The sequence below is a fragment of the Halichoerus grypus genome, chromosome 4 (genome assembly GCF_964656455.1).
Source record: "Halichoerus grypus chromosome 4, mHalGry1.hap1.1, whole genome shotgun sequence".
In the NCBI taxonomy this organism is placed as follows: domain Eukaryota; kingdom Metazoa; phylum Chordata; class Mammalia; order Carnivora; family Phocidae; genus Halichoerus; species Halichoerus grypus.
In genome coordinates this window covers 123,294,028-123,318,821 of record NC_135715.1, presented here as the reverse complement: position 1 = coordinate 123,318,821, position 24,794 = coordinate 123,294,028, and the positions used below count along the sequence as shown (strand labels likewise).

The window sequence follows — 24,794 nt, the reverse complement described above, 5'->3', positions numbered from 1 at the left end:
ATTCTGGAGCCAGCCTTTTTGGGTCACTCCAAGGTCAAATAGGGAGTTATTCAGGCCATACATCAGTTTCTTCATAAGATTGTTGTGCAGATTAAATGAATTAATATAGGTAACAGTGCTTTGGAACAGTATAGATTCATTCTTATTTTAGAAATATTCGGAGGTTGTATTTATTTTCACTTTCTGAGGTTTGTGCAGTCCTAAATCTGCTCTTTGTTGTCTGTGAGTGTTCACCTTCAGTCAAGTATTACCTGTGGAATTTCAGTGCGGGAAGAGGGCATATAGCCCCAGAGAGGTGCTGGGCTGGCTTTGTCCATTTCCCAGGACAACAGGGGGACTGAGCAAGTTTTTTTCTTGGACAAAGGTAATATAAATTCAGAGCCCAGGCCAGTGAGCTAATATTTTTCACTTGAACCTTTCATAAGGGTGAAGCCATTTGAACCTGCAAGTCAGCTATACATGTAAAAAGATGTTTCTTTTAGTCACATTTCTAAGTATAATATAGCAAGAAATTTGGGGGTTTAATCTGCTTGATTACCAGAAATGGAAGTCTAAGAAACAAATCTTGTAATAGGTATCATTTCTTTGGTATTTTACCAGAACCTGTCCATCTGAGTATATTATTAAATATTGTTTACTAGCTAGAACTAGCTGCTGGTACAGTTCTCGATTTGTCCACTCATTATCTTGGTTTATAGCAAAAGTCAAATGGTACTGTTTGGACAAATATTTTTTATTGAAGGATTTAAAAACAAGCAAACTTACTAGTTAACACTGAATGTGTACTATATATTCTTATAAAAATTGTCATTTTTCTCCCCTGGCACCACCTTTGATTTAAATAAGCCAACTCTAGTTGTAGTAAGCTTCATGCATGAATTTTTCAAAGAAAACAGGAGTGTCATTTTTAGTTATAATAATGCGTCAGTGGCTTTTCTTTTATACATGAAAGGCTCTGTGTGTGTATGTGAAGGTGGGGAGGGGTCTTTGCTTTGTAGCTCTGATAATTAATCCCTCACACTGCTCTGGAATGAGCTTTAGTAGTGTGCAACCTTACACATCATTAGCAATGCTCTAGATCCAATCCAAATGCCTGCTTTTCCTGTTTATCAAATATTTGTTACCAGCCGAAAACTTATTCTACAGAATCACTATTTTATAATACCATGAAAAGCTGATATTGAAGTTTACGTGAACTACGGCCAGTGTAACTGACTTTGTTATAGTAGGAAACCTGCACCTCCATAGACTGAATGATTTGACATTTTATTCACTACCACCACCCAAGAAACTAACAATCCACAAGCAGGGAAGGAAAAATTATTCACTTACGGGAATTCAGTTAAAGGTGACAAAACACTATATGATAACATGCTCTAACAGTGCAGATAAAATATACATTAAAAATGAGAGAATATGAAAAATTGAATACACTCACTGATTATTAACTGATGAAAAGCCTATTTGAAGTTTTGAGTATGTTCTTGGTTGCTTTTAAAGATTTTATTTATTTAAGAGAGTGAGCAAGAGAGGGACAAGCAGACTCCCCACTGAGCAGGGAGCCTGATGCGGGGCTCAATCCCAGGACCCTGGGATCATGACCTGAACTGAAGGCAGACGCTTAACCGACTGAGCCACCCAGACACCCCTCTTGGTCTCTTTTTAAAAGATACTAGGGTAAAGGTAACCAGCATTAAAATTGATGAAACCAGCTCCCATAGTGAAAGTTTATGTGATATATAAAAAATACAGTTTGGGGGCGCCTGGGTGGCTCAGTTGTTAAGCGTCTGCCTTCAGCTCAGGTCATGATCCCAGGGTCCTGGGATCGAGCCCCACCTCAGGCTCCATGCTCCGCAGGAAGCCTGCTTCTCCCTCTCTCACTCCCACTGCTTGTGTTCCCTCTCTCACTGTGTCTGTCTCTGTCAAATAAATAAATAAAATCTAAAAAAAAAAAAAAACAGTTTGGTTTTAACTCATCACTAAAGAGAAAAAAGATTTGAGATTAGCTAACAAAGCACAGTCCAACCTAAAGGATTCAGACAGGCTAGAAATAAAAGGGTAGGCATGAAGAAGGGGTTACATACATGTCTGTAAAAATAGAATTCAGACCAAAAAAAAATTTTTTTTAAGACACAGGAAAATACTATGTAATACTAAAGACCACACTTCTCAGGGAAGGTAGCTATTATTAGCTATGCAGTCTCAAACACAGCAACAACTTTCATAAAGCAGAAATGTACCAAACCCTGAACGTTCAAAAGACATTACACTTTTTTAAAAAGATACGGGACATTCATAAATATTAACTGTATTTAAGCACCCAGCACTAACACAAACAGCATTACCTCACCACAATGGAATGTAACTAAGAAATAACAAAAGTGGGCCCCTCTCACCTGGAAGGTCAAAAACATTCTATTATCAGATTTATCTAGCCTGGTGGCAAATGAATTAGCTATTATTGAATTCATAATATTCCACATATAATATTAACATGGACATTATTTATCAGTAATAGGCCAGTGTGATGGTAATAGAAGATTAAGGTTCATTTTACTCAACTTCGAGTATATTTTCTTACTCAAGCTATTCTTACAATTCAACAGTAAGACAAATCATCCAATTAAAAGATAGGCAAAGGATTTGAATAGACCTTTCTCCATAAGAGATATACAGATGCCCAGTAAGCACTAGAAAAGATGTCCAATATCATCATGGAAATGACAATCAAAACCACATTGAGATACCACTTGATAGATTCTAGTCTTCCTAGTAGGTTAACGTGTTAGATTTGCAGAAATATTGCCAGTGGAGATGTAAAATGGTACAGCTGCTGTTGAAAATAGTTTGGCAGTTCCTCAAAAAGCTAAACATAGTTACCATGTGATGTAGCATTTGTACTCCTAGATATATATCCAAGAGAATTGAAAATATTCATCCAAAAAGTTGTACATGAATGCTCATAGTCTTATTGATAAGAGCCAGAAAGTGGAAATAACCCAAATGTCCCATCACTGAATGAATAAAATGTGGTATATCCATACAATGGAATATTAATCAACTATAAGAAGGAACAAATACTGACACATGCTACATGGATGAACCTTGGAAACATTATGTTAAGTGAAAGAAGACAGACACCAAAGGCCACATATTATATGATTCTGTTTATAGGAAGTGTTCAGAATAGGCAAATCTATAGAGACAGACAGTAGATTTGTGGTTGCCAGGAGAGGGGAGAGTGAATGCTAAGGGGTATAGGGTTTCTTTATGGAGTGATGAAAATGTTTTGAAATTAGTATAATTCAGAGTTGTACAACCATCACCATTAAGAATCTGAATTGTATACTAAAAAAGGTAGACTTTATGTCAACTGTATCTCAAAAGAAAAAGGCACTAACGGCATCTGCAGAAATCATCTACCATCTCTAGGACTCTAGGGAACAAAAGGAAGTTGAGGTTATCAGAACCTCATGTGGGTCTCCAAGAACCAGAATCCAGGCCTTTAAGAAGGGGTAGCTACCAGCTGGTGCCTCTAAAGGAGAAAGGATAAGACAAATTGGGGCAGTACCTACAATGAAACAAGCAAAAAATCTGCAGAGTATAACCAACTACCCCTGCCAGATGAAGGGCCATGGCTAGGCACAGCACTGGTAGGAGCCTTCACTCTGTTTTTGTCTTCTTCTAGAGGAATCCAATTGCAAGATCTAACAAGAAGCCAACTGGTAAAGCAGAAATGTGGTTTGCATTATCCTGGCTCCAGCATGCGGAGTCCTCAGTATCATGCATGAATTTAGAGCTGAGAGACGATAGCTTAATAAGTCTAATCAGCATTTAGCAAGTCAAATCAAAGAGGAATCAATAGCCTTCATGTGTAAATGTATATGTAAACAAAAGCAATCAAAAGGTATAACATTGCCACAACATGGGATTGAGAGGGTATTATGCTAAGACAGAGAAGGACAAATACTATATGATTTCACTTATATGTGGAATAAAAAAAAAAAATGAACAAAAAGCAGAAACAGACCCACAAATACAGAGAATAAACTGATAGTTGGCAAAAGGGAGGGTGGGTAGGGGAATGGGCAAAATGGGTAAAGGGGGGGAGCAGGAGATAGGCTTCCACTTATGGAATAAGTCGGGGATAAAAGGTACAGCATAGGGAATATAGTCAAGGATACTGTAATAGCTTTGTATGGTGATAGCTGGTAACTACACACTTGTGAACATAGCATAATGTACAGACTTACCAAATCACTATGTTGTACACCCAAAACTACCATAGTGTGCCAACGTCAATTTAAAAAAGAATGTACAACAGAGGACTTAATGTGCCAGACAGTCATGAAGAAAACAAAGAACATCCCTGCAAAGTAAACCTGGAACAAATGGAGAGCATACCATGATAAGAAGATACAATGTCCGCAAGATGTCACTATTAGATTTTTTCCTAGTGATACAGAAGATGATGATTAGGTTCCATTGGAAAGACCACACAACAAATAATCTAGAAAATGAAAAAGAGGAGTGTCACTAGCCCTATCAGATATTAGAACATGTTTTAAGCCTTTGGGATTGGCACATGAATAGAACAACAGGAAAAAAATTTTTTTAAATACAGAAATTGATCCAAGTGCATTTGGAAATTTAGTGAATGATAAAAATGGCATATGTTAAGTCAGTGGTAACAATAAATATTTAAAAAGTGGTATTCTCACAACTAATAGCCATATGGAAAAGGGTAACACTGCCTTCATCTCTTATACTGCACATCTAAATTCCAAATGGATTAGAGAGAGAAAAACATAAAAAAAGTCTTAGAAGGAAATATAAATTCCTTGATAATCTGGAAATGGGGACACTTCCTAACCTGGATTCAAAATCCAAGAGAAATGTGTGGAAAACTAATGAAGTGTTTATATTCCAAAGATATAAAAAATATTCAAGGAATACCAATCCTTCTCAAACTTAAAAAACTAGGCAAAGAGGGAGCACTTCCAAACTCATTTTACAAGAACAGCATTACCCTGATAATAAAACCAGACAAGAACACACGAGAAAATTATGGACCAATATCCCTAATGAACATAGATGTAAAATTCCTCAGTCTTAGCAAACCAAATTCAGTACATTAAAAGGATTACATACAATGATCAAATGGGATTTATTCCAAGGATGCAAGGATGGTTCAGCCTCTGTAAATCAACATGATATATACCACATTAACAAAAAGGATAAAAATCCTATTTTCAATTGATGCACAAAAAGCCTCTGACAAAATTCAACATCCATTTATGATAAAAGCCCTCAACAAAATGGGTATAGAGGTAATGTACCTCAACATAATAAAGGCTATATATGACAAGCCCACAGCTAACATCAATGTCAGCAGTGAAAAGCGGACATCTTTCCCAGTAAGATCAGGAACAAGACAAGAGAGCCTACTTTCCTCACTTTTACTCAACATAGTATTGGAGGGGTGCCTGGGTGGCTCAGTCGTTAAGTGTCTGCCTTCGGCTCAGGTCATGATCCCAGGGTCCTATTCTCTCTCTCCCACTCCTCCTGCTTGTGTTCCCTCTCTGTGTCTCTCCCCGTCAAAAAAAAAAAAAAAAAAAAAAAACTTAAAAAAGAAACGCAAAACAAAACATAGTATTGGAAGTTCTAGCCTGAGAAGTTAGGCAAAAAAAAAAAAAAAAAGTAAAATGCATCCAACTTGGAAAGGAAGTGGTGTCACTGTTTGCAGATGACATGTTTTTATATATGAAAAACTATAAAGACTCCACAAAAAAACTGTTAGAACTAATCAAATTCAGAAAAAGTTGCAAGATACAAAGTTAATACACAGGAATTTGTTGTATTTCTGTATACTAGTGACAAGCTCTCAGAGAAATTAATACTCCCATTTACAACTGCATCACAAAGAATAAAATACCTAGGAATAAATTTAACCAAGGAGGTAAAAAAAAAAGAAAAACAAAAAAACCCCAAAAAAACCTGTACACTGAAAACTGGAATACATTGAGAAAAGAAACTGAAGAATACACAAAGAAATGGAAAGACATGGATTGAAAGAATATTGTTAAAATATCTGTACTCCCCAAAGCAATCTACAGATTCAGCGAAATCCCTGTCAAAATCCCAATGGCATTTTTCACAAAAAAAAGAGCAAATTTTTATGGAATCACAGAAGACCCTGAATAGCCAAAGCAATCTTAACAAAAAAAAGCTGGAGGCATCACAATTCCTGATTTCAAACTATATTACAAAGCTATGGTATTAAAAGAGTATGGTATTGGCATATAAACAGATACAAACAGAATAGAGAGCCCAGAAATAAACCCACACATATATGATCAATTAATCTACAACAAAGGAATGAGGAATATACAATAGGGAAAGGCCTCTTCAATAAATGGTGCTGAGAAAACAACAGCCATTTGCAAAAGAAAGAAATGGGACCACTATCTTACACCATATACAAAAATTAACTCAGAATGGATTAAAGACATGTAGGACATGAAACCAAAAAACTTCCGGGAGAAAACATAGGTGGTAAGCCCTTTGACATCTGTCTTGGCAATGATTTTTTTGATGTAACACTAAAAGCAAAGGCAACAAAAGCAAAAATAAGTGGGACTACATCAAACTAAAAAGCTTATGCACGGCAAAAGAAACCATCAGCAAAGTGAAAAGGCAGCTTATGAAATGGGAAAGAGTATTTGCAAATCACACATCTGATAAGGGTTAATGTCCAAAATATATAAAGAACTGTAACTCAATAGAAAAAAGATAGGCAGAGGATCTGAATGTACATTTTTCCAAAGATTACATATAGATTGTCAACAAGTACATGAAAAGGTGCTCAACATTACTAATCATCAGGGAACTACAAAACCACAACGAGCTGTCACCTCGTAACTGTTAGAAATGGTTATTATATATATGAAAAAAAAATGTTGGTGACAATGTGGAGAAAAGGGAACCCTTAGGTGCTGTTTGGTGGGAATGTAAAATGGTGCAACCAATATGGCGAACAATATGGAGATTCCTCAAATTAAAAATAGAACTACCTTGTGATCCAGCAATTCCACTACTGGGTATTTATTCAAAGGAAGCAAAATCACTAACTTGAAAAGATATATGTACCCCCACATTCATTGCCAGTATTTATTAATAGCCAAGACATATAAACAACCCCAGTGTCCATCAGTGGATGAATGCATAAAGAAAATATATACGTGTGCAATGGAATATAATTCAGCCACAATAAAGGAAATCCTGACATTTGTGCCATCATGGATAGACCTTGAGGACATTGTGCTACGTAAAATAAGTCAGAGAAAGATAAATACCCTATGATCTCTCTCACATGTGGAATCTAAGACAAAACACTGAATTCATGGATACAGAGAATAGATTGGTGGTTGCCAGAGGCAGAGGGTGGGGGAATGGGCCAAAGTGTGCAGGTAGTCAATAGCTAAAAACTTCCAGTTACGAAATTAGTCTTAGAGATACAGTGTTCAGCATGGTGACTATAGCTAACAATGTATATTAGAAAGTTGCTAAGAGCTTTTAATTGAAATCTAGTTGAGCAATTAGTTTGAGGCATACAGCATAGTGATTCAGCAAGGCTATATATTATGCTGTGCTCACCGGCAGCGTAGCCCCTCCATCTCCATACAACGCTATTATAAGACCATTGACCGTGTTCCCTGTGCTGTACCTTTCATCCCCAGGACTTATTCATTCCATGCCTCCCTCTCCCCCTTTACCCCTGAAAGAAATCTTACAAGTCTCCCATCACAAGAAAAAGGAAAAATTCGTAATTATGTGTGGTGATGCAGGTTTGTGAGACCTATTGTGATCATTTCACAGTATAGCGAAGAATTATGTTGTGCATCTGAAACTAGTATGTCAATTATGTCTCTCTTTAAAAAGGAAAAAATCTCAGGTGAAGGGCAGCCTAATGGAAAAATGGGCCAAAAATAGTAACAGTTCACAGGAAAAAAAGAAAAAATGGCTCTTAAACATATATATATATAAAAAAAGTTCTATCTTCCTCAAAATAAAGCTACCGATATACTCTAGCATTGTTCATGAGAGACTGGTAAAAATCCAGTTTGACAACATATTCTCTTGGTGAAGCTCTTCAGGAAAAAAAAAAAAAAGCATTCATCAGTATAACTAGTAGGAATAAAAATGGTAGAATTCCTATGGAAGTATTGGCATATCTAACAAAATTATACTCTTTAATGCAGCAGTCCTACTTCTGGAATCTCCCCCAAAATAAGATTGTCCATTGCAACACTATTTGTAAAAGGCAAAGACTGGAAACAACCGAGATGTCCATCAATACATCTGTACAGTGGACTGCTGGGGGGGGTGGGGGGAGGTGAGGGGAATAAAAAAAGGGTGTAGTTAAAGCAGGTGCAAAATAATGTACAGTATGCTAGCTCTTGTGTAAGAATGTGTATGCTTTGTGTGTTTACACATACACGCTTATATTTTCAAGAAGAAACAAAAGGATAAAAATATACATAGTTACCTGTATGGGATGGGAGGGAACCTGTGCTGGACAGAGAATAGACTCCTCTGGATGTACCTTGTTTTACAGCTTTTACTTTGCAGTCACTTAAATGTTTTACAGAATTAAATCATGCAAAACAAACCGATCTAAAAATTGAGAGGATAAAAAAGGGAAGCAAATTAACACACTTATATGTCAAGTTGGTAACATAACCAAACGGAAGAATTTTTTTCCAAGTGATTTTCATCAAACACAGTATTTCAGTTAGAAAACCCTAGTGGATCTATTTTTGGTGACACAAAGAGCCAGAAAGAAATCTTAAATTTCTTTCACAGTCTGTGTTAGTAATATATTGACACTGTTAGTTTGAAACTGTTGTATGCATTGTAAATTAAAGCAAATAAATGTGTAAATGTAATCAGGAACTAAGATTTTCAGTTTAAAGAGAAAGAGCGAAGAGTAAAAAAAAAAAAAAAAAAAAGTAGTGAAGCAAAAACTCCAGTCTTTATATGTGCAAAGAATTTTGCACAAACATGTATTAACAAACCTTAGCCCGTAGCTTTTTTTTTTTTTTTTAATCGTAAGTCCCTTTACTGTCAAGTCCTTAGTGGGATGAGTTCTATAATCTCTCGGTATCCATTTCCCTGAGTTTCCAGTATGTCAGAAAGTTTTGCTGAGGTATTCCTAAGGCTCTTTTCATCTTTAGCCATATTACTTTTCACACACAGCTAACAGCTCTAATAACGCAGTTTATCTTCACAACCACTCTCCTCTACCTGGCTTTTTCCTTTCTTCCTTTCTGCTACATCTGAATTTTGGACACAGTCCTTTGTTACAGTATTTGTGTTCAAAATTATCAGTAAAATGTTGACACTGTTCCAGGTAATTTGTGCAATCTCAGTGCATCTTGTAGGGCAGAATTTAAGGTGTTGTGGCAGAAGTATTTTAGGAGTAGTGATACAAGACCACCATTTAAATCACAATAAAGGCCTTGGCAGTGGAGTTGGTATATTCAACTCCTTTTGGTAATCCCAACCTCCCTTTCCTACACTGCAAATAATTTGTGTGTATGTGGGGTTTTTTTTAGATGGCTATTCATATGAAAAGGAAGCAATGGAAAATTGGATCAGCAAAAAGAAACGTACAAGTCCCATGACGAATCTCGTTCTTCCTTCAATGGTACTGACACCAAACAGGACTCTGAAAATGGCCATCAGCCGATGGCTAGAGACACATCAAAAATAAAATTGTTTATATTGTTTATATTCTTCAGTGATCTCATTTGAATGATTTAAAGGTAAATATTAATCATATTATTAAAAGCAAAACAGGAGAAAAGTGATTTAGCTACCTATAAAAACTTTTTCTTTAAATCGTATGGACTAAGTAACATACACCTGACTTCTTTTCTATTTTTTACTATAAAAGCCTTTTTGTATTAGTGAAAGAAATCTTAACCTGTAGAAAAATAAAGTTTCACTTTGACTTAAAATTGCAGTGCTCAAATTCTTGCTCGATAAAAGGTCATATTCTCATTACAACTAAAGATCAGAATAATCAAGAACATAACATTGAAATCCTAGTTAATTAAAGCCATTAATTTGATAACTCTTTGGAATCCTTTTAAAGAGAATTTGTAGCAAAATAGTTGTTTTGTTTATGACTAAATTGAAAAAACCATTTTGAAATGTTTAATGAGCAATTTCGTTGGATTCTAAATTTGCAAGGTGGTAATGATTTTTCCCCATAGTCCAAACCTGTGTAGAAGTTAGATGGAATAAATTATCATGAATATGTCAAGTTGGCTTTGTTGAAATATAGCAGCAAACCAGCCTCCTTTTAGAGTTCAGAATTCTTAAAGTTATCATATAACATTCTAAGCTAGGGTAACTATACATTTTTACACAAGAGATTGGTGTTTAATACAATACCCTGATAAGTGTTCCCTCAGCAGAAAACTTCAAGTTCACGAAGTTGAGGTGGTAGCGACTTTCCCTACCTGTCGTAAGCTGTGTCCCGGAACGGAAGGCACATTAGAACCCAGCTGTAAGAGCAGGCAGGGCCCAAGACTCTGTTCTTACCCCCCCAAAACCCTCATTTTACTGTTCAAAAATTCAAAAACTCAGAAATGAGAGGGGAAAAGTGATGTAATTATGTATATAGTCTTTTTCTATATTTTACAAATTAACAGCTAATATGCTGTGTTCACAGAATTGTGCAAAGCCTAGCTACCACAAAAAGCTCCAAATAGCTTTTCTTTATAATTGCTGCTTTGTAAAATTTCCATCCTCCTAATGGATTACTGAATTTTATTTCCTTTGTGTACCTAGCTGGGATTTACAGTCTGATTCTACAAGAGGATTTTCTTTTTCATACCACCCATGCTTCTTACATTCAAGTGAGGACAGAAAAAAAAAAGGTTGGGAACACATTTTAGGTGTTTTTCCATTGTATTCTATAGAGAAAGTAGGTTAACATAATTTTAACAAAAGATTTTTTAAGTGACAGAGCCCACCATTGGGCCAAATATTTTTTGTTCTGATTGACAGACTTATTTTCCAAAGGAGGCAGACTGGTTTTTTACATAAAAGTTATTAAAAATCGGGGCACCTGGGTGGCTCAGTCGGTTGAGCATCTGCCTTCGGCTCCGGTCATGATCCCAGGGTTCTGGGATGGAGCCCTGCATCAGGCCCCCTGCTCGGCGGGGAGCCTGCTTCTCCCTCTCTGCTGCTCCCCCTGCTTGTACACACTCTCTGTCAAAAATAAAATCTTTAAAAAAAAAATTATTAAAAATCATTGACATCATTGATAGAAAACAAAATAAAAGACTGGTTATCTTTTAAATGTGTTAAAGGCGGCAATCTTCTCTTCTACGTTTCACCATCATAGTTTCTTGTTAACCAAATGGTTGAAAACTGAGATGCCAATAATTTACTAAAGTGAAGTGCTTCTGTTTATGAATGCAAATAAATCCAAAGCCTGACAACTCCTCCTCCCCCCAGACACGCAAGGAAACAAACCAAATCCAAAACCACCCCCAGGAAGGGACCCCACAAGACCCCTCCGCCATGCTCCCCAGGCCAAGCCCTTCACTGAGGATGACACGGGAGCGGTGTTGACCTGCCCGCAGCCCTGGCCTTGGCACTGACTAGTGACTTCCCAAAAAGACTTCTCTCCGGGCTAACTGGGCCAAATATCTTTACTAAGACTGTATCAAAATCCTAATGTAGTTTCTAATAAATTCCAGGAGTCCCACTGGCAGTTTCATAGCCAAAGTCATCTAACAATTCTCTGTCAGCTAAGAACACTTTTCCGTCCCACCTGGTTTTTTGTTTTTAACCCCTAAGTTTAATATAGAGCTTTAAAGAAGGACTTTACTCAGCCTTACTAATAACAGTCATACCCAGACAGGAACCTGAAGGAGTCTTAGGGGATACCCCGGCCTAAGACTCCACCTCAGGGTTTTATCACAATACAACCCAGTTTGATGTTCACCTTCATTCCCACTGCTCTGAGACAGAAATATGTGGGGATAAAGACAAATGCCTCCTTTTAACTGAAAGATTATACAAATGTGAAGAACTCTCATAATCAACACAGTGTTCGGTGTATTGCCAAAGTGTTTGAGAGTTACAGTACTAAACAGATCCTGTTGCCAGTAAAAACAGACACCAAGATTTCTGAAACAGGTAAGTACAGAATGCTCTTCCTCCTATTTCAGGCAAAAAGACTAATGTTAACCACTGAATATTCTGAGATATCACGAAGCTTTGCCCTTTTTCTGAAATTATTCTTCAATGAAATTAAATATGCATCTGGTAGTATTACTATAAAAATAGACCTTTCACTATTTCCTTTAGGGTAACAAGATCACCCAGGATTAAACCAAAGCAGATCACTGTCATCAGGACAGTCTCTACTTACCCACTGTTTCATTTAATACAAAACAAATTCTATTAATATTCTTTATTCCATATGGAAAAGTACAGTAGTTGTGCAGAAACAAAACTACAAAACAAAAGAGTAAGACTTCCACAAATATTAAAGAAAACAATGAACAATAAATAAGCCATAGTACTTACAGCAGAACTCACGGAAAGCCTATAAAAATGATAAAGCTGTACAAAGTACGCTTACACACTCAGGAACAAATGCTGAAGAATGACACCAGAAGACTTCCTATTCGTACAAAACCATAATGATGCTCACAAGAATTTCAAGACAACTATTCATTTTTAAAACATTCTGTAAATATAGAACTTCCTTCTCCCCAATTCTAGAAAATAAATTTCACATCCCAACATATAAAACAACTATACTCCCACCTCTTTGAAATTAGCATTTTCACATCCTCCAATAGCACACCATTTTCATATAAAAATACCTTTAAACCAAGGTTCATTGCTGTACCTTATCTTTACAAATGAATAATACATCAGTTTGGACTTAAGTAGCACCTCAAAGGTGTTCATATAAATGAGATAAAGTGCTGTTACCTGTATACTGTTAACATGCCATAATAATACATCGTTCAGTGCAATAACCAGCATGAAGGAAGCTTACAAAGAACATGCAAATATATGATGATTAACTACTTGAAATAGTTATATTTACAAGTCTGAATACAACTTGGCTATTTAATATGTACAACATATGACTATAAAGTCATGATTGTATAATGAAACAAAAGCAACAACCAACCATACCTTAACTATCCAAATTCAATAGTGTCCTTAAAGGACCTTGGAACGCCTCTCCCAGGAGTGCCCTATCATTGTTAAAAGCAGTTTGGGAACCAGTTGAGAGCTAATTTACGTATCGTAAAGAGTGCCATATTCTTAGTATTTTAGCCTAAATCCAACTTTAGCCCAAAACCACCAATCGTGACTCCAAATGGCTTATACTGTTTCCAAACGTTAAAAACACCTTGAAGTGGGAATATAGTTCCAAAAAAGGTGCTATAAAAACATTTTTAATGAGAACCATAACATGGAACTAAATGTTTAATCCTCTTAAGGGAACTACTACGCAGGGAACATTACTTGGATGTTCTCGTATTTTGCTTAAAAAAAAAAAACAAAAAAATCAGCTGTATAACATTTATAGTCACGCTTATGTTCAGCTAGAAACTTTTATATATTTATATATAAAAATTGGGATTTGACTCAATGGAACTGAAACCTGAAAATTCCACCTTTCCCAGAATACACCATCTGGATATTATGCCATGAGTTAGATCTATCACTAGACATTTACATTCTCTAAGAAATATTATGATTTTATCACATAGCAAAGGCTAGGAGAAAAGTGATAAAAACCAAACAATTTCATAAGAGAAGAGCATGAGTTAATGTCTTCTGGGCGGTCTTAAATGTTTAACTGAACAGGCATAACTAATTATAGTTTTTAATTCTGGTTAGCATTTTTATTTATGGTGACTCCTAGCTATTTATCAAAGAAATTTTATCCCACATTTTAAATATATCAAGGGCATCTGAATCACCCACAAGGAAAAAAGAAAAAAATACATGGCTAACAGGTAATTTGTCTCATGAAAAACCTTTTAATTACCACCAGAAGCCAGCACACTGTTTGCCCAATCCCACATACGGTTCTCTCTTAAGGCTTACACGTTTGACTCTATGAACGACCGCTTCGGTTTTGCTGAAGGAAGGTGACTCCTGTGGGCTTCGCTGCTGGCGTGAGGCCCCTGTTTAGAGATACTTTCCTGATACAGATGAGAAACAGTCTTAGCGATCCTGTTATCCTGACAGTGGACTGGAATCTGGCATTTCTTCTCCTCGAGCTCCTTCCCCTGTGCCGCACTGTGGACACTTCCCGCCAGGGTAGGAACAGAGCAGGTTTTGGCCTGGCTGGTATGCCCTCCCGCTTGTTTGAGAGGGGGCTTCTCCGAGTTCAAGGGCTGCAGGCCAGCTGCAGAAGACGCGTTTGTCAGGAGCCCCTCCGGCATCTGACAGTGCCAGGTACGGCTTGGAGGGTTGATCTGCTGCTGGAACCTGGCAGTCTTATCCATGATGCCCATGAACGGAGTACTGCGCGGCCTGTGCTCAGCTGTCCCGCCCGGAACCGGGTTAACCACCTTGTCTTTGATGCGAACGTCCGGTCCCTGGACCTTGAAGCCATCGGAAAAACTGCTGCTCGAAGTCAAACTACTGGTTGAGCTTGACATCTTGATGCTGCCAGACGGAGAACCAGAAGAGCCCGAGCTGGCAAGGGAAGCTGGGTGTCGCACGTCGCTGCAGCTCGCTGGCCCAGCCTGGTTTAAAGGAGCGACGTCCACAGCGATGGCGGCATGAGACAGAAGCCTCTCTGCGGTTTTTATCTTGCTTGGTAAGGGACAGGCAGCGCCACCGTCGCTGTGCTGCAGCTGGACGCCGTGGCTGGGGCCCAGCCGCTCTCCGAAATGGCCAGAACCGGCTCCCACAGTCGAAGTACCTGTTCCCTCCAAACGCGGGATTCGGCCCCCGGCGGGAGCGGCCGCCGTCCCCCCGGGAGGAGGCCTCGGGGGAGCAGTCTGGGCAGAGACCTGCATTTTCGGGCCGCCGCCTCGCGCGCCTGGCTGCGCGGGCCCCAGATGTTGGCTGGTCTTCACGATCTGCGCCTGCCGGGTGGGCTGCAGCACCAGCCCCGGCGGAACCACGGCCTCCCTCAGGCCCTTACCGACCCCCGGCCTGTTCTGCGGGGACGCCGGCCCGGCCGTGGACTGTAAGCCTTCCTGAAGGTTTCGGATGTACGGAGAGGGGACGCATGCGGAGGGCTGAGGCCTGGGCGCCGGGGAAATGGACTCCTCCTGCGAGGAAGTGTCTTCGTCTTCGGCCTCCTCAAGATGGAAGTGGTCGTTCAAGCCAGCCGTCGGGGCGTCCTCCTCGTTATCCGAGTCGTTGGGCGCGGCTGGCGGCGGGCACTGCTGTTTTTGCTGTTGGCTCCTCTGCAGTTGCTTGCACTCCTCCTCCACACGGGCCAGGAGCCTCCTGATTTCCTGATTGGTGGGACAGAGCTTCACAGCTTCCCGCAGGTCAGCCCGGGCCGCCGCAAACTGCCTTTATGTCAGAACAGAAGGCGGAGTTACAAGCCGTGTAGGCACGCGCTCGGGACGTCGCTGTGCGTAAGAGCTCTGCTAGCAAGAGCGGGAAGGCGGCCGAGGGCGTCTGCAACACTGGCGGGGGTGGGCAGGGCCCGCTCCGCACTGGCTTAGAGCTACCGGGCGGCGCGGGAGCGAATCCCGGCCCACGCCTGCGCCGCCGTGCCCGGGCCCCGCTGTCTCTGCACACCCCGCCGGGCCGGGAGTGGGAACCGGCATAAGGCAGTGGGTGTCGGAATCCTCCTTCGCCACCGCCTCTCACCGCGTCCATCTCTAACCCAAATGTCTTCCAGGCCTCTCCTCCCTTCCCCCACCTGCCTGCTCTCGTGTCTCTAGCTGGCAGCTTCCCTGCGAGCACAGACTGATCGAGGCATTCTGTGTGGCAGCGAGTGGCAGCTGGGGCGCAGGGCAGGAACGGTTACCGGGATGTCAAGAGAAAACAAAAGTCTAGCCATTGCTAAGAATACCCACTGCTGTGCCCCTTGGAAGCTAGGGATGAGAGGCATTTGAGTAATGCCTGTGAGTCCGCAACCCCCAAAGTCAACCAGCAGCTGTGACAGCGCAGAGACCCAAGAAGGCTTCTCTAGTCACAGACCGACCCCCAGACAGTACCTGCTATTTCTCTTCGCTCTTGCCCTGGCATAAAAGGCTTCATAGGACTTTGGTTTCAATTCGAGAGCCTTGGAAGCAAATTCTTCTGCCATGCCAAAGTCCTAGTGTCAACATTTAAATACATGAGTCAAGAGAAGCACTGAGACAGGATTACAAGCAGCTTCTTACTAGGAGTTTTGCTCTACAGGTTGGCAGAGAATTGGGACAGCTGGGGAGGTAAAGGGCAAGGGAAGTTTTAGTTCTCTTGTTTTAAAGTAGGGAGACAGTTAAAGCTTATTAATATCTTAAGAGAAGAGTTCAGTAGAGAAACAAAAATTGGTGATTCCGGACTGAGAGAAGAGTGGTAGAAGCCGTGCATCAGCAGGCAAGAGTGCATGGAAGCCAAGCAGCTGGTGGGGGGCCTCAGAGAGGGGCAGAGAGGCGGCCCACTGGAACAGCTCAGCTGCGGGGGGGGGGGGGCCTCAGGGAGGGGCAGAGACACCCCCCACTGGAACAACTCAGCTGGGGGGGGCCTCAGAGAGGGGCAGAGACGCAGCCCACTGGAACAGCTAGGCGCCCCCTACGCGGTGGGGGGGGGGCACAGAAGTGAGCAGGTCAATGGATTTGATGGTGAGAAGATGAAGTTTAAAAAAAAAAAAGTAGGAGAAATAAGTACTGAAACAAGTCTATGAGTTACTAGTTACAAATTAACTATGAAGTAACTCCTACCAATTACAAGTTAACCAGTTACTGGTATACCCTCTGGGCAAACACAATAACCACTAGGCAGACTGGAATACACCCATGTTCAACTCAATGGTACCCTTTCCTTCTGCGTCTGGGAAGGGCCGCCCATGACAACGTTGGCAGCACCCAGTCGGGAAGGGACGGAGCGGCAGTCTGCTCGCCCTCATTGCTGAGGCAGAGGACAGTGCCCTCCAATGCACTGTCTCAGGACCTGGAGAGGCGGGGCGGGACAGTGACCACATGACAACCACCCAAGAGAAGCAGCTCCCCACACGCCAAGTTCATAGAGATGCGCAAACAAATCACACAGCAGACCCCCTGACTTGGTCTGTGCAGGGCTGGCCTTCAGCACGAGCCAACACTCTACTACTAAGAGAGTAGACCAAGGGCCCACAGCTTACATTTGTTTTTCTTCGGCAGCGAGACAAATTGAGATAGAGGGAAACTCTTAGTTCATTGAATGGCCTCATGTCCTCTCCGAATCCTTCTCGGGGAAACTTCCTTAAGGCGTACTGGTACCTCTGGGCTGCCTCTTTCATCTTCCCTTTCTAGGAATCAAAAAGCACAGAAATTGATCCTTTTCCAGATGCTCCAAGATGAATAGGCTCCCACAACCTGAAGACCCTGGTGAGGTTCTCCCTCCACCACCGAAACCATCAGAGCACATGCGAGGCTCCGGCTGGTATGAACCGGCCTCGCTGTCCTCAGGCTTCTGCAGCCTCCGGCTCCGCGCAGTAAGACAGAAACTGGTTTTCTAGGAAGCGGTCTGTACGTTGCCAAATTGATAACTGTCAATCTTAAAACATCAGATTATCCTGTTATATATATTTTTTTTTTATTATTATTATTGAGAGAGAGAGAGCACCACACACACGGGTTGGGGGGAGGGGCAGGGGGAGAGGGAGAGAATCTTAAGCAGGCTCCACGCCCAGCTCAATGTGGGTCGATCTCAAGAGCCTGAGATCATGACCTGAGCCGAAATCAAGAGTCGGACACTTACCCGACTGAGCCACCCAGGTGCCCCTCCATTACATATTTTTGAAAACCAGCTCAGAAATGATCCCTCATCCACAGATGTTTTAATGCTAAGTGTAACAGAAATCAGATGAAGAAATGATGTGGTTCTCAAGGCAAGTACAGTCTTGTGGTGAAGCCTAGAGCTTGCTGTAGAATCATAATTTCTCTTTGAAGAGGAACTAAAGTGTGGGCTTTAAAAATCGAACAGCGCTGCACGTCATTTCCAAGGCTAAAGAAATCCATTTGCTCAGTCACGGCGCAGCAGGTATGAAGGCTGTTGAAAATGGCTTGATATTTCTAACATAATTGCCTACCAAAATTCATATTAAAACCACTTCAAAGCCGCAACAACACACACTCTGAACTCCATTTCAAAAGGATTCCGAGCCAGGAACCCTGCTGGGTCGTGCTAGATGCCTACTTATTTGTCGTTATTAAAAAAGGAAAAGGGAAAAACTAAATGTAGCCCGTGCAGCAGCCTCATGATAAAAGGATTAAAATGGTCATAATGCAGTTTTTTTTGTTTGTTTCCAAAACATTTAATTCTGTCTAATCACAGACCTGGAAAGAGCAGCGATCCACATAAATGGCCTAAAGCATCTATCTAAGCCAGGGGTGGGCCAACTACAGCTTCCGGGCCAAATCTGGCCTACCACCCATTTTTACAAATACCGTCTGCCTGGGACACGGCCGCGCCCATTTGCTCGTGTGTCACCTGCTGCTGCTTTCGTGCCACCGCAGAGAAGCTGGGGAGCCGTGACAGAGACCACACGGCGAAGCCTAACATATTTACCGTCTGGCCCTTCACAGGAGGAGTCTGCTGACCTCCGGTCTAAGCTGAGGTCTTATTTTAGAAATTTTACTTTAAATTTTATTTAAAATTTTTACTTTTAAATTGCTAGTCTTTACATTTCCATTTCTAAGGGATAACGGGGAAAAAACTGAGTCAGTCTCCTGAGTAACAGAGTATTCTATACATACACCTTGACTATCTTAAGTAAAAATATCTCTAGAAACCATTTCAAGTGGCAGAAGCTTACAGATATTAAAACTAAGATAATAAAGTCTTAGGAGACTTAATGATCCTCTTCTTCTGAAATGTCCCCGAGTGTCCCTTTCCCGTGTGTGTCATGACACGGTGTACTCAGGAATCTCCTGCCTGAAGCGCCTCTGCCTTCACGCCAAGGCTTCAGGCCCTGAGTCACAGCCGCGAGGACTGCTTCCGGCGTAACGGTTCTCCAACACGGAGACGGGCCTTCTGCCTCCAAGGCCCCGCTGTTAAGGCCCGCAAGCCTGGGCCCGGGGCCCCGCAGCATCTCCCAGCCTGGCCGCCGGTGTGACGCGCGCTGGCACAGTCCCATCCACACCAGGCTGGGAGGCTGCTCGTGGGCTGTCACATCCCAGAAAAGGGCGATAGCACTTACTTTGTACATCATGTTTCCTTCCTCCATCAATTTCTGTAAAAGTATAATCAAGATATCAGGTTTGGAAGTAGCCATCGCCCAGGCAGCATTTCCTGCAAAACAAAGACGGCATTCAGAGGCACGTCAGTGCTCAGGGAGGAAAGGAGGTCACGGCTTCTGGGGCCGCGCTGCAGCGAAAGTCACAGGCAGCAGCACGGCGTGTCCGGCAGCTTCCAGACAACGGGAGAATGAAGGGGACACGGGCTGGCCCCCGGGGAGCAGGTTTCCCTTTGAATCGACCTCACGCTGAGCGAAGCACCTGGGAGGGAGGCTGTCCCAGGTGCACCTGTTACTCGGATGAAAACAGAGTGCTGGGAAACCGAGGCATCAGGGCGGCCGTGCCCAACCACCCCCCTCCACCCACCCCTTCCAGTGGGGAATTTGGGGAAAATCAATTAAACACGGCTTCCGAATAATCTCCTTCGCTTCCTGCAGGGCGCACGTCGGCTGGCGAGTGAAGGTCTGCGTTCTCAGCAGCCTCAGCACTGTGCCCGCCCAGGCAGGCCGGCTGCGGCCCCGCTGCCCTCTCCCCAGGCCCACGGCCCCGTGGCCCCCAGCCCCGCTCCTGAGCACATGCAGGGGAGGCAGCTTACGGAAGAGCAGGGTCGGGAGCCACGCCACTCGGCCTCAAGCACGGACTCTGCCGAGCACTACGACCTGAGGGAAGCTATTTGCCCCCGCTGGGCCTTGGTTTCCTCCTCTGCAACACGATGGGGTTATCACTACCTACTTCGAGGGTAGGTGAGGATGAAAGAAGCTAAAACTAGAAACTGCTCAGAATAATTCCAGAGATGGCGGACTGCTTAATAACATCAGCTAACCTTCTCATCTTCGCCAGAGTCGCCTCCTCACGGCCGCCGCTGGTCAAAGGTCTGGCAGACTAAACTACAAGAGCCCTGTTCCGGCTGCCCCGCACCCACACATTCTGAGTGGCGGGTCATGTTCCGGCCAGCCACACAGAAGAGGCTCTCCCTACTGAGGCCCCTCGGCCCCTTAAGTGTCCTCAGGTGATCCCCCCCATCCTGTTTCCCGTTTCCTGTGACCTTTCCTTCACAGAAACTGCTGCGGCTTACCTGACGGACGACGACAACTCCAAAACAGCGGTTCTCAAACGCAGCTGCTCAGCAGAGCACCTGTGAGCTTTCTTAACCACGATGCCCGGCCTCCCCCCCAGAGGTGAATGGAACGGCTCCCCACCATGGCTCCTGGGCATCCCTAACGCCCTCAATTCTAGACTGTTCTTCAACACTGGTTGCTGCTCTCTACCCACACAGCAGTGATAACGTTATGAGCTACTGAAGCATTTTGGATAACTGTGATTAAATGAGCCTTATAGAGGAAGGAAAAAAATCTCTAAGCACCTGACATCTTACTTTTTAATCTGGGAGCAGGGAAATCTTTACGGTCCCTGACATACTCTAGAATCTGAAGCTCACCTCCCTCCCTTGCTGCTGAAACGAGGTGTTTACTGACCTAATTTGGCTCCTTTTCTCAGTAGTGTAACCACTACGGATGTGTTTCGACAACCAATGGCTCTGTCCAAGGGGCGCATGCCACTGTGGTCCACATGCTCGATCACGGCTCCCTTGTCAACCAGATACAGCACCTGTGGCGGGAAAGACAGAGCTCTGAGGGGTGGTCGGTGGCAAGAGCGCTGCACCCCTCCCACCCCTGCCTCCTGGGGAGCAGATGGCAGTCTTAGCTTTACTGTGATCTTCCCTACCTCTGGCCATTAAGGATCCTAATGGAAATGAAGCGGACGGGAAACAGAGGAGCTGCCGTCCATGGCTAAAACCCAGTCTGCTATCAGCAACAAGGAAGGCAGGTGAACATTCTCAGGGAGGGACACGTTACGTGCATGCACCCATACACCACAGAGGAGTACGTGCACGTCCACTTCCCCTGCCACAGAGATGGCCACAGTCCTCTTTTCATCTCTGATTTCTTAGGAGGCAGACGTCTGCAATAGCTCCAATGTGCTGGCAGCCTACAGCAATGGGTACCTCAGAAACACTCAGATCCACACTGCCTGGGGACAGCAAGCTGGAGAAGCGTGAGGTCAAATAAACCCAATTACAACTCACTTTAAGGCTTAGGAAAGAGACTCAAATATTGGGAATGTAAAGGCTCAAGTTTTGAGAGCACGGTACCTAGATGGATGTGGCATGACAGCAGTCACTTGGACATGAAGAGAGCACAGAGAAAAAAACCACTTTGGCTACTCAAAGTGTTCTACTCACTAGAAATCTGTAGCCAGCTTAGATTTTCATGTGAATCTGATAGTCTACCAGCTGCTCAAAATGACACTGGATTAATTTCCATAATATATAAAGAGCTTCTACAACTCAACAACAAAAAACCCAAATAATCCAATTTTAAAACAGGCAAAGGACATGAATAGACATTTCTCTAAAGAGGATATACAAATGGCCACCAAGCGTATGAGAAGATGCTCAACATCACTAATCATTGGGGAAATGCAAATGAAAACCACAAGCTATCACCTCATACCATTAGGATGGCTGCTATTAAAAGAAAAAGAAAGAAAACAGAAAATTTTAAGTGTTGGAGAGGATGTGAAGAAACAGGAGCCTTTGTGTATTGTGGATGGGAATGTAAACTGGTGTGATCACTCTAGACGGTATGGAGTTTCCTCAAAAAATTAAAAACAGAACTATCGTTGGATCCAGCCATCCCACTTTTGGGTACATATCGCAAAGAACACAGATAGATCTGGAAGAATTTACAGGATCTTGAAGAAATATTTGCACGCAGCCAAGAGCTGGAAGCAACCCAAGTGTTCATGGACAGATGAACTGATTAACACAATGTGGCAGAGCCACATGATGGAATGTTATTCAGCCTTAAAAAGGAAGGAAATCCTGTTACAGGCTACAACATGGATGAACCCTGAAGACACGATGCTTAGTGAAAGAAGCCGGTCACTAAAGGACAACTATTCTAGGACTCCGCGTAGATGAGGTACTAGAGTAGTCAATTCACGGAGACAAAAGCAGAATGGTGGCTGCCCAGGGCTACAGGAGGAGAGAACCGAGGCCTTGCCGAGTGAGTACAGAGTTTTAGGGTTACAGGGTAAAGTGTGGATGTTAGAGGTACAGTCATGTGAAGTGTACGTAACACTACTGAACTCTTCGCTTAGAAATGGTTAAGATGGTAAATTTTACGTTGTGGGTTTTTAAATCACAATTAAAAAAAATTACACTAGAATGCTAAGCTCCTTCATGCTTCCCTAATATACTGATAAACTAGGATTTGGTAAGGTGACATAAGCTGAAACATAAAAGTACGGATATGGGAAGTGTAGTTACACAGCTGTTTTTGAAAATCGACATTAAGTACAATTTACACCGTCCAGGAAATCAAGACCGTTGAACGCCAACATCACTGCCTCCTAAAAGCATCAAGGCAAGACGTGCAGAGTGAGGACAGCTTCTGTTCCAAGCTCCTTTGCTTCCAGCAAACCAGGATCTGTCTCTCTGGCTAATCTGCACATGAGACATATTTAATTCTTCAAAAGTGGTAACTCTCAAGGAGCCAAACATTCCTTTAACACCTGCTCAGTGCCTGGGATGCGGAAACTGACAAAGACATGGTTTCTGCCCTGAAAGACATTTTGCAGTTCTTAGCTTACTAATGTTTTGTCCTTTCTTATCTCCGTTAGACTTAGGCATCTGGCAAAGAGATTAAAAGATAATGCCCTAAGAATTTTATATTATTTCTAGACAATGGCACACCCATTTAAAAACAAACCAGATAGTTATCTGATTAGTAATTTCTCATATACATAAAAAAGCAATTTTGAAATGCTCTGTACAGGAATTCTATTTATATGGGTTACTAAGAAGAAAATAAAACTACATATGCATGTGTGTATACATATTCAATTATGAGTCTGCTGAAGACGCAGTTTGTAATTGTGTATTTTGAAGGTTTTAAGAGTCTATTAAAATCTTTACTCAAGTTCTGGAACAGACTGCATGTCACAGAATAAAAGTGAAAACTACCCCACAGCACGCCCGTACATGCTGACCACATGCAGACACGGCCTCCCACACACTCGGGGAATGGTTCGACTCCGGGAACGGGTTTCTCCGCAGCGCGGGCCCAGGTGCAGGTGGACAGCGTGACCACCTGCGGGTACGTACGGTCTCTGCGTCACCATAGAAGGCGGCCAGGTCCAAGGGAGTGCGGCCGTTCTTGTCCATCTGGTCTATCTCGGCTCCTTCCTCAACCAGAAACTGGACCACTGCTCTGTGACCTTTCAGACAAGCCCAGCTTAATGCCGACAGACCCTCTTTGTCCAGAGAAGAAAGGGCAGCACCTGCAAGAACAGCGCATTCAAAGAACATGAACTCGCTAAGACAGAGCCCAGAAGCAAACGGATTCACATCTGCAAACACCTGCGCTCATGCGCAGCAATCAAGCCTCTGACATCTGAAGCTGGCAAACTGATCACCGCAGTTGAAGCCGAGTAATGGGTATGGTACGACATGCACTGCCCATTCTTTCTACTTATGTGTAAATCAGAAAATGCCCGTAACAAAAAGACTTCTCAAACTTGAATCAGAAAGTACTGTCAGCGGGCCTGCCAAAGCTCTTTGCTTTGTCCTTCCGAAAGAAACCTCCGCGGGGGCTCCCACGCTGCTACCTTTGGAAAGGAGAAATTCCACGGTGCTCAAGTGTCCTTCACAAGCGGCCACCATGAGGGGCGTCCGGCCCTGCTTGTCACTTAGGCTCACATCACAGCCGCGGTCCAAAAGCAATCTAACAATCTGAAAGAAACACTTGGAATTACAATCCCCCTGCTCCATTTCAGATCTTGTGCTCTCTACCCAGGCAGATTTTTCTACACTTAAAAGTAGCAAAGGATTCTCTTCTTCAAATGCCTAAGTTGTGTGATTTGTAAGGCCTGTGAAATCTTTCCATTGGATTCCTTTGAACAGAATCTTCTTGCAAATATATACTCTTTTTTTTGACACGCCCAATTCATTATTATACCTATAAAACATGCACGGGGTGCCTGGGTGGCTCCGTCCGTTAAGCGTCTGCCCTCGACTCGGGTCATGATCCCAGGGTCCTGGGATCGAGCTCCACATTGGGCTCCCTGCTCTGCAATAAGCCTGCTTCTCCCTCTCCCACTCCCCCTGCTTGTGTTCCCTCTCTCACTGTCTCTGTCAAATAAATGAATAAAATCTTTTAAAAAATAAAAAATAAAAAAATAAAATAAAACACGCACATACAAGGCATAAACAGTAACGTGGAGAAGGGGAGATACCAATTGCAATCAGGCAATGACCAGACAGCCACAACAGGGCATATGGGA

At 42.6% G+C, this 24,794-nt stretch overlaps 2 protein-coding genes across 16 annotated transcripts in view; one reads left to right on the top strand and one right to left on the bottom strand.

Annotated features, from left to right (window-relative positions):
* Positions 1 to 9,791, top strand: part of WDSUB1 (WD repeat, sterile alpha motif and U-box domain containing 1) — a 53,987-nt gene extending 44,196 nt beyond the window's left edge. For all 4 annotated transcript variants that reach the window (XM_036118517.2, XM_036118519.2, XM_078070849.1 and 1 more), the window contains one exon: positions 9,618 to 9,791. In XM_036118517.2, coding sequence (XP_035974410.1) covers positions 9,618 to 9,775 — 158 coding nt within the window. In that variant the 3' untranslated portion in view covers positions 9,776 to 9,791. The remainder of the gene's footprint in view (positions 1 to 9,617) is intronic.
* Positions 9,792 to 12,481: 2,690 nt separating this feature from the next.
* The window catches only part of TANC1 (tetratricopeptide repeat, ankyrin repeat and coiled-coil containing 1), a 229,362-nt gene continuing 217,049 nt past the window's right edge, over positions 12,482 to 24,794 (bottom strand). For all 12 annotated transcript variants that reach the window (XM_078070837.1, XM_078070841.1, XM_078070839.1 and 9 more), the window contains 7 exons: positions 24,120 to 24,243; positions 23,617 to 23,792; positions 20,924 to 21,056; positions 19,412 to 19,503; positions 17,372 to 17,518; positions 16,245 to 16,345; positions 12,482 to 15,591 (listed from right to left, as the gene is read on the bottom strand). In XM_078070837.1, the coding sequence (XP_077926963.1) occupies positions 14,157 to 15,591; positions 16,245 to 16,345; positions 17,372 to 17,518; positions 19,412 to 19,503; positions 20,924 to 21,056; positions 23,617 to 23,792; positions 24,120 to 24,243 (2,208 nt within the window). In that variant the 3' untranslated portion in view covers positions 12,482 to 14,156. The remainder of the gene's footprint in view (positions 15,592 to 16,244; positions 16,346 to 17,371; positions 17,519 to 19,411; positions 19,504 to 20,923; positions 21,057 to 23,616; positions 23,793 to 24,119; positions 24,244 to 24,794) is intronic.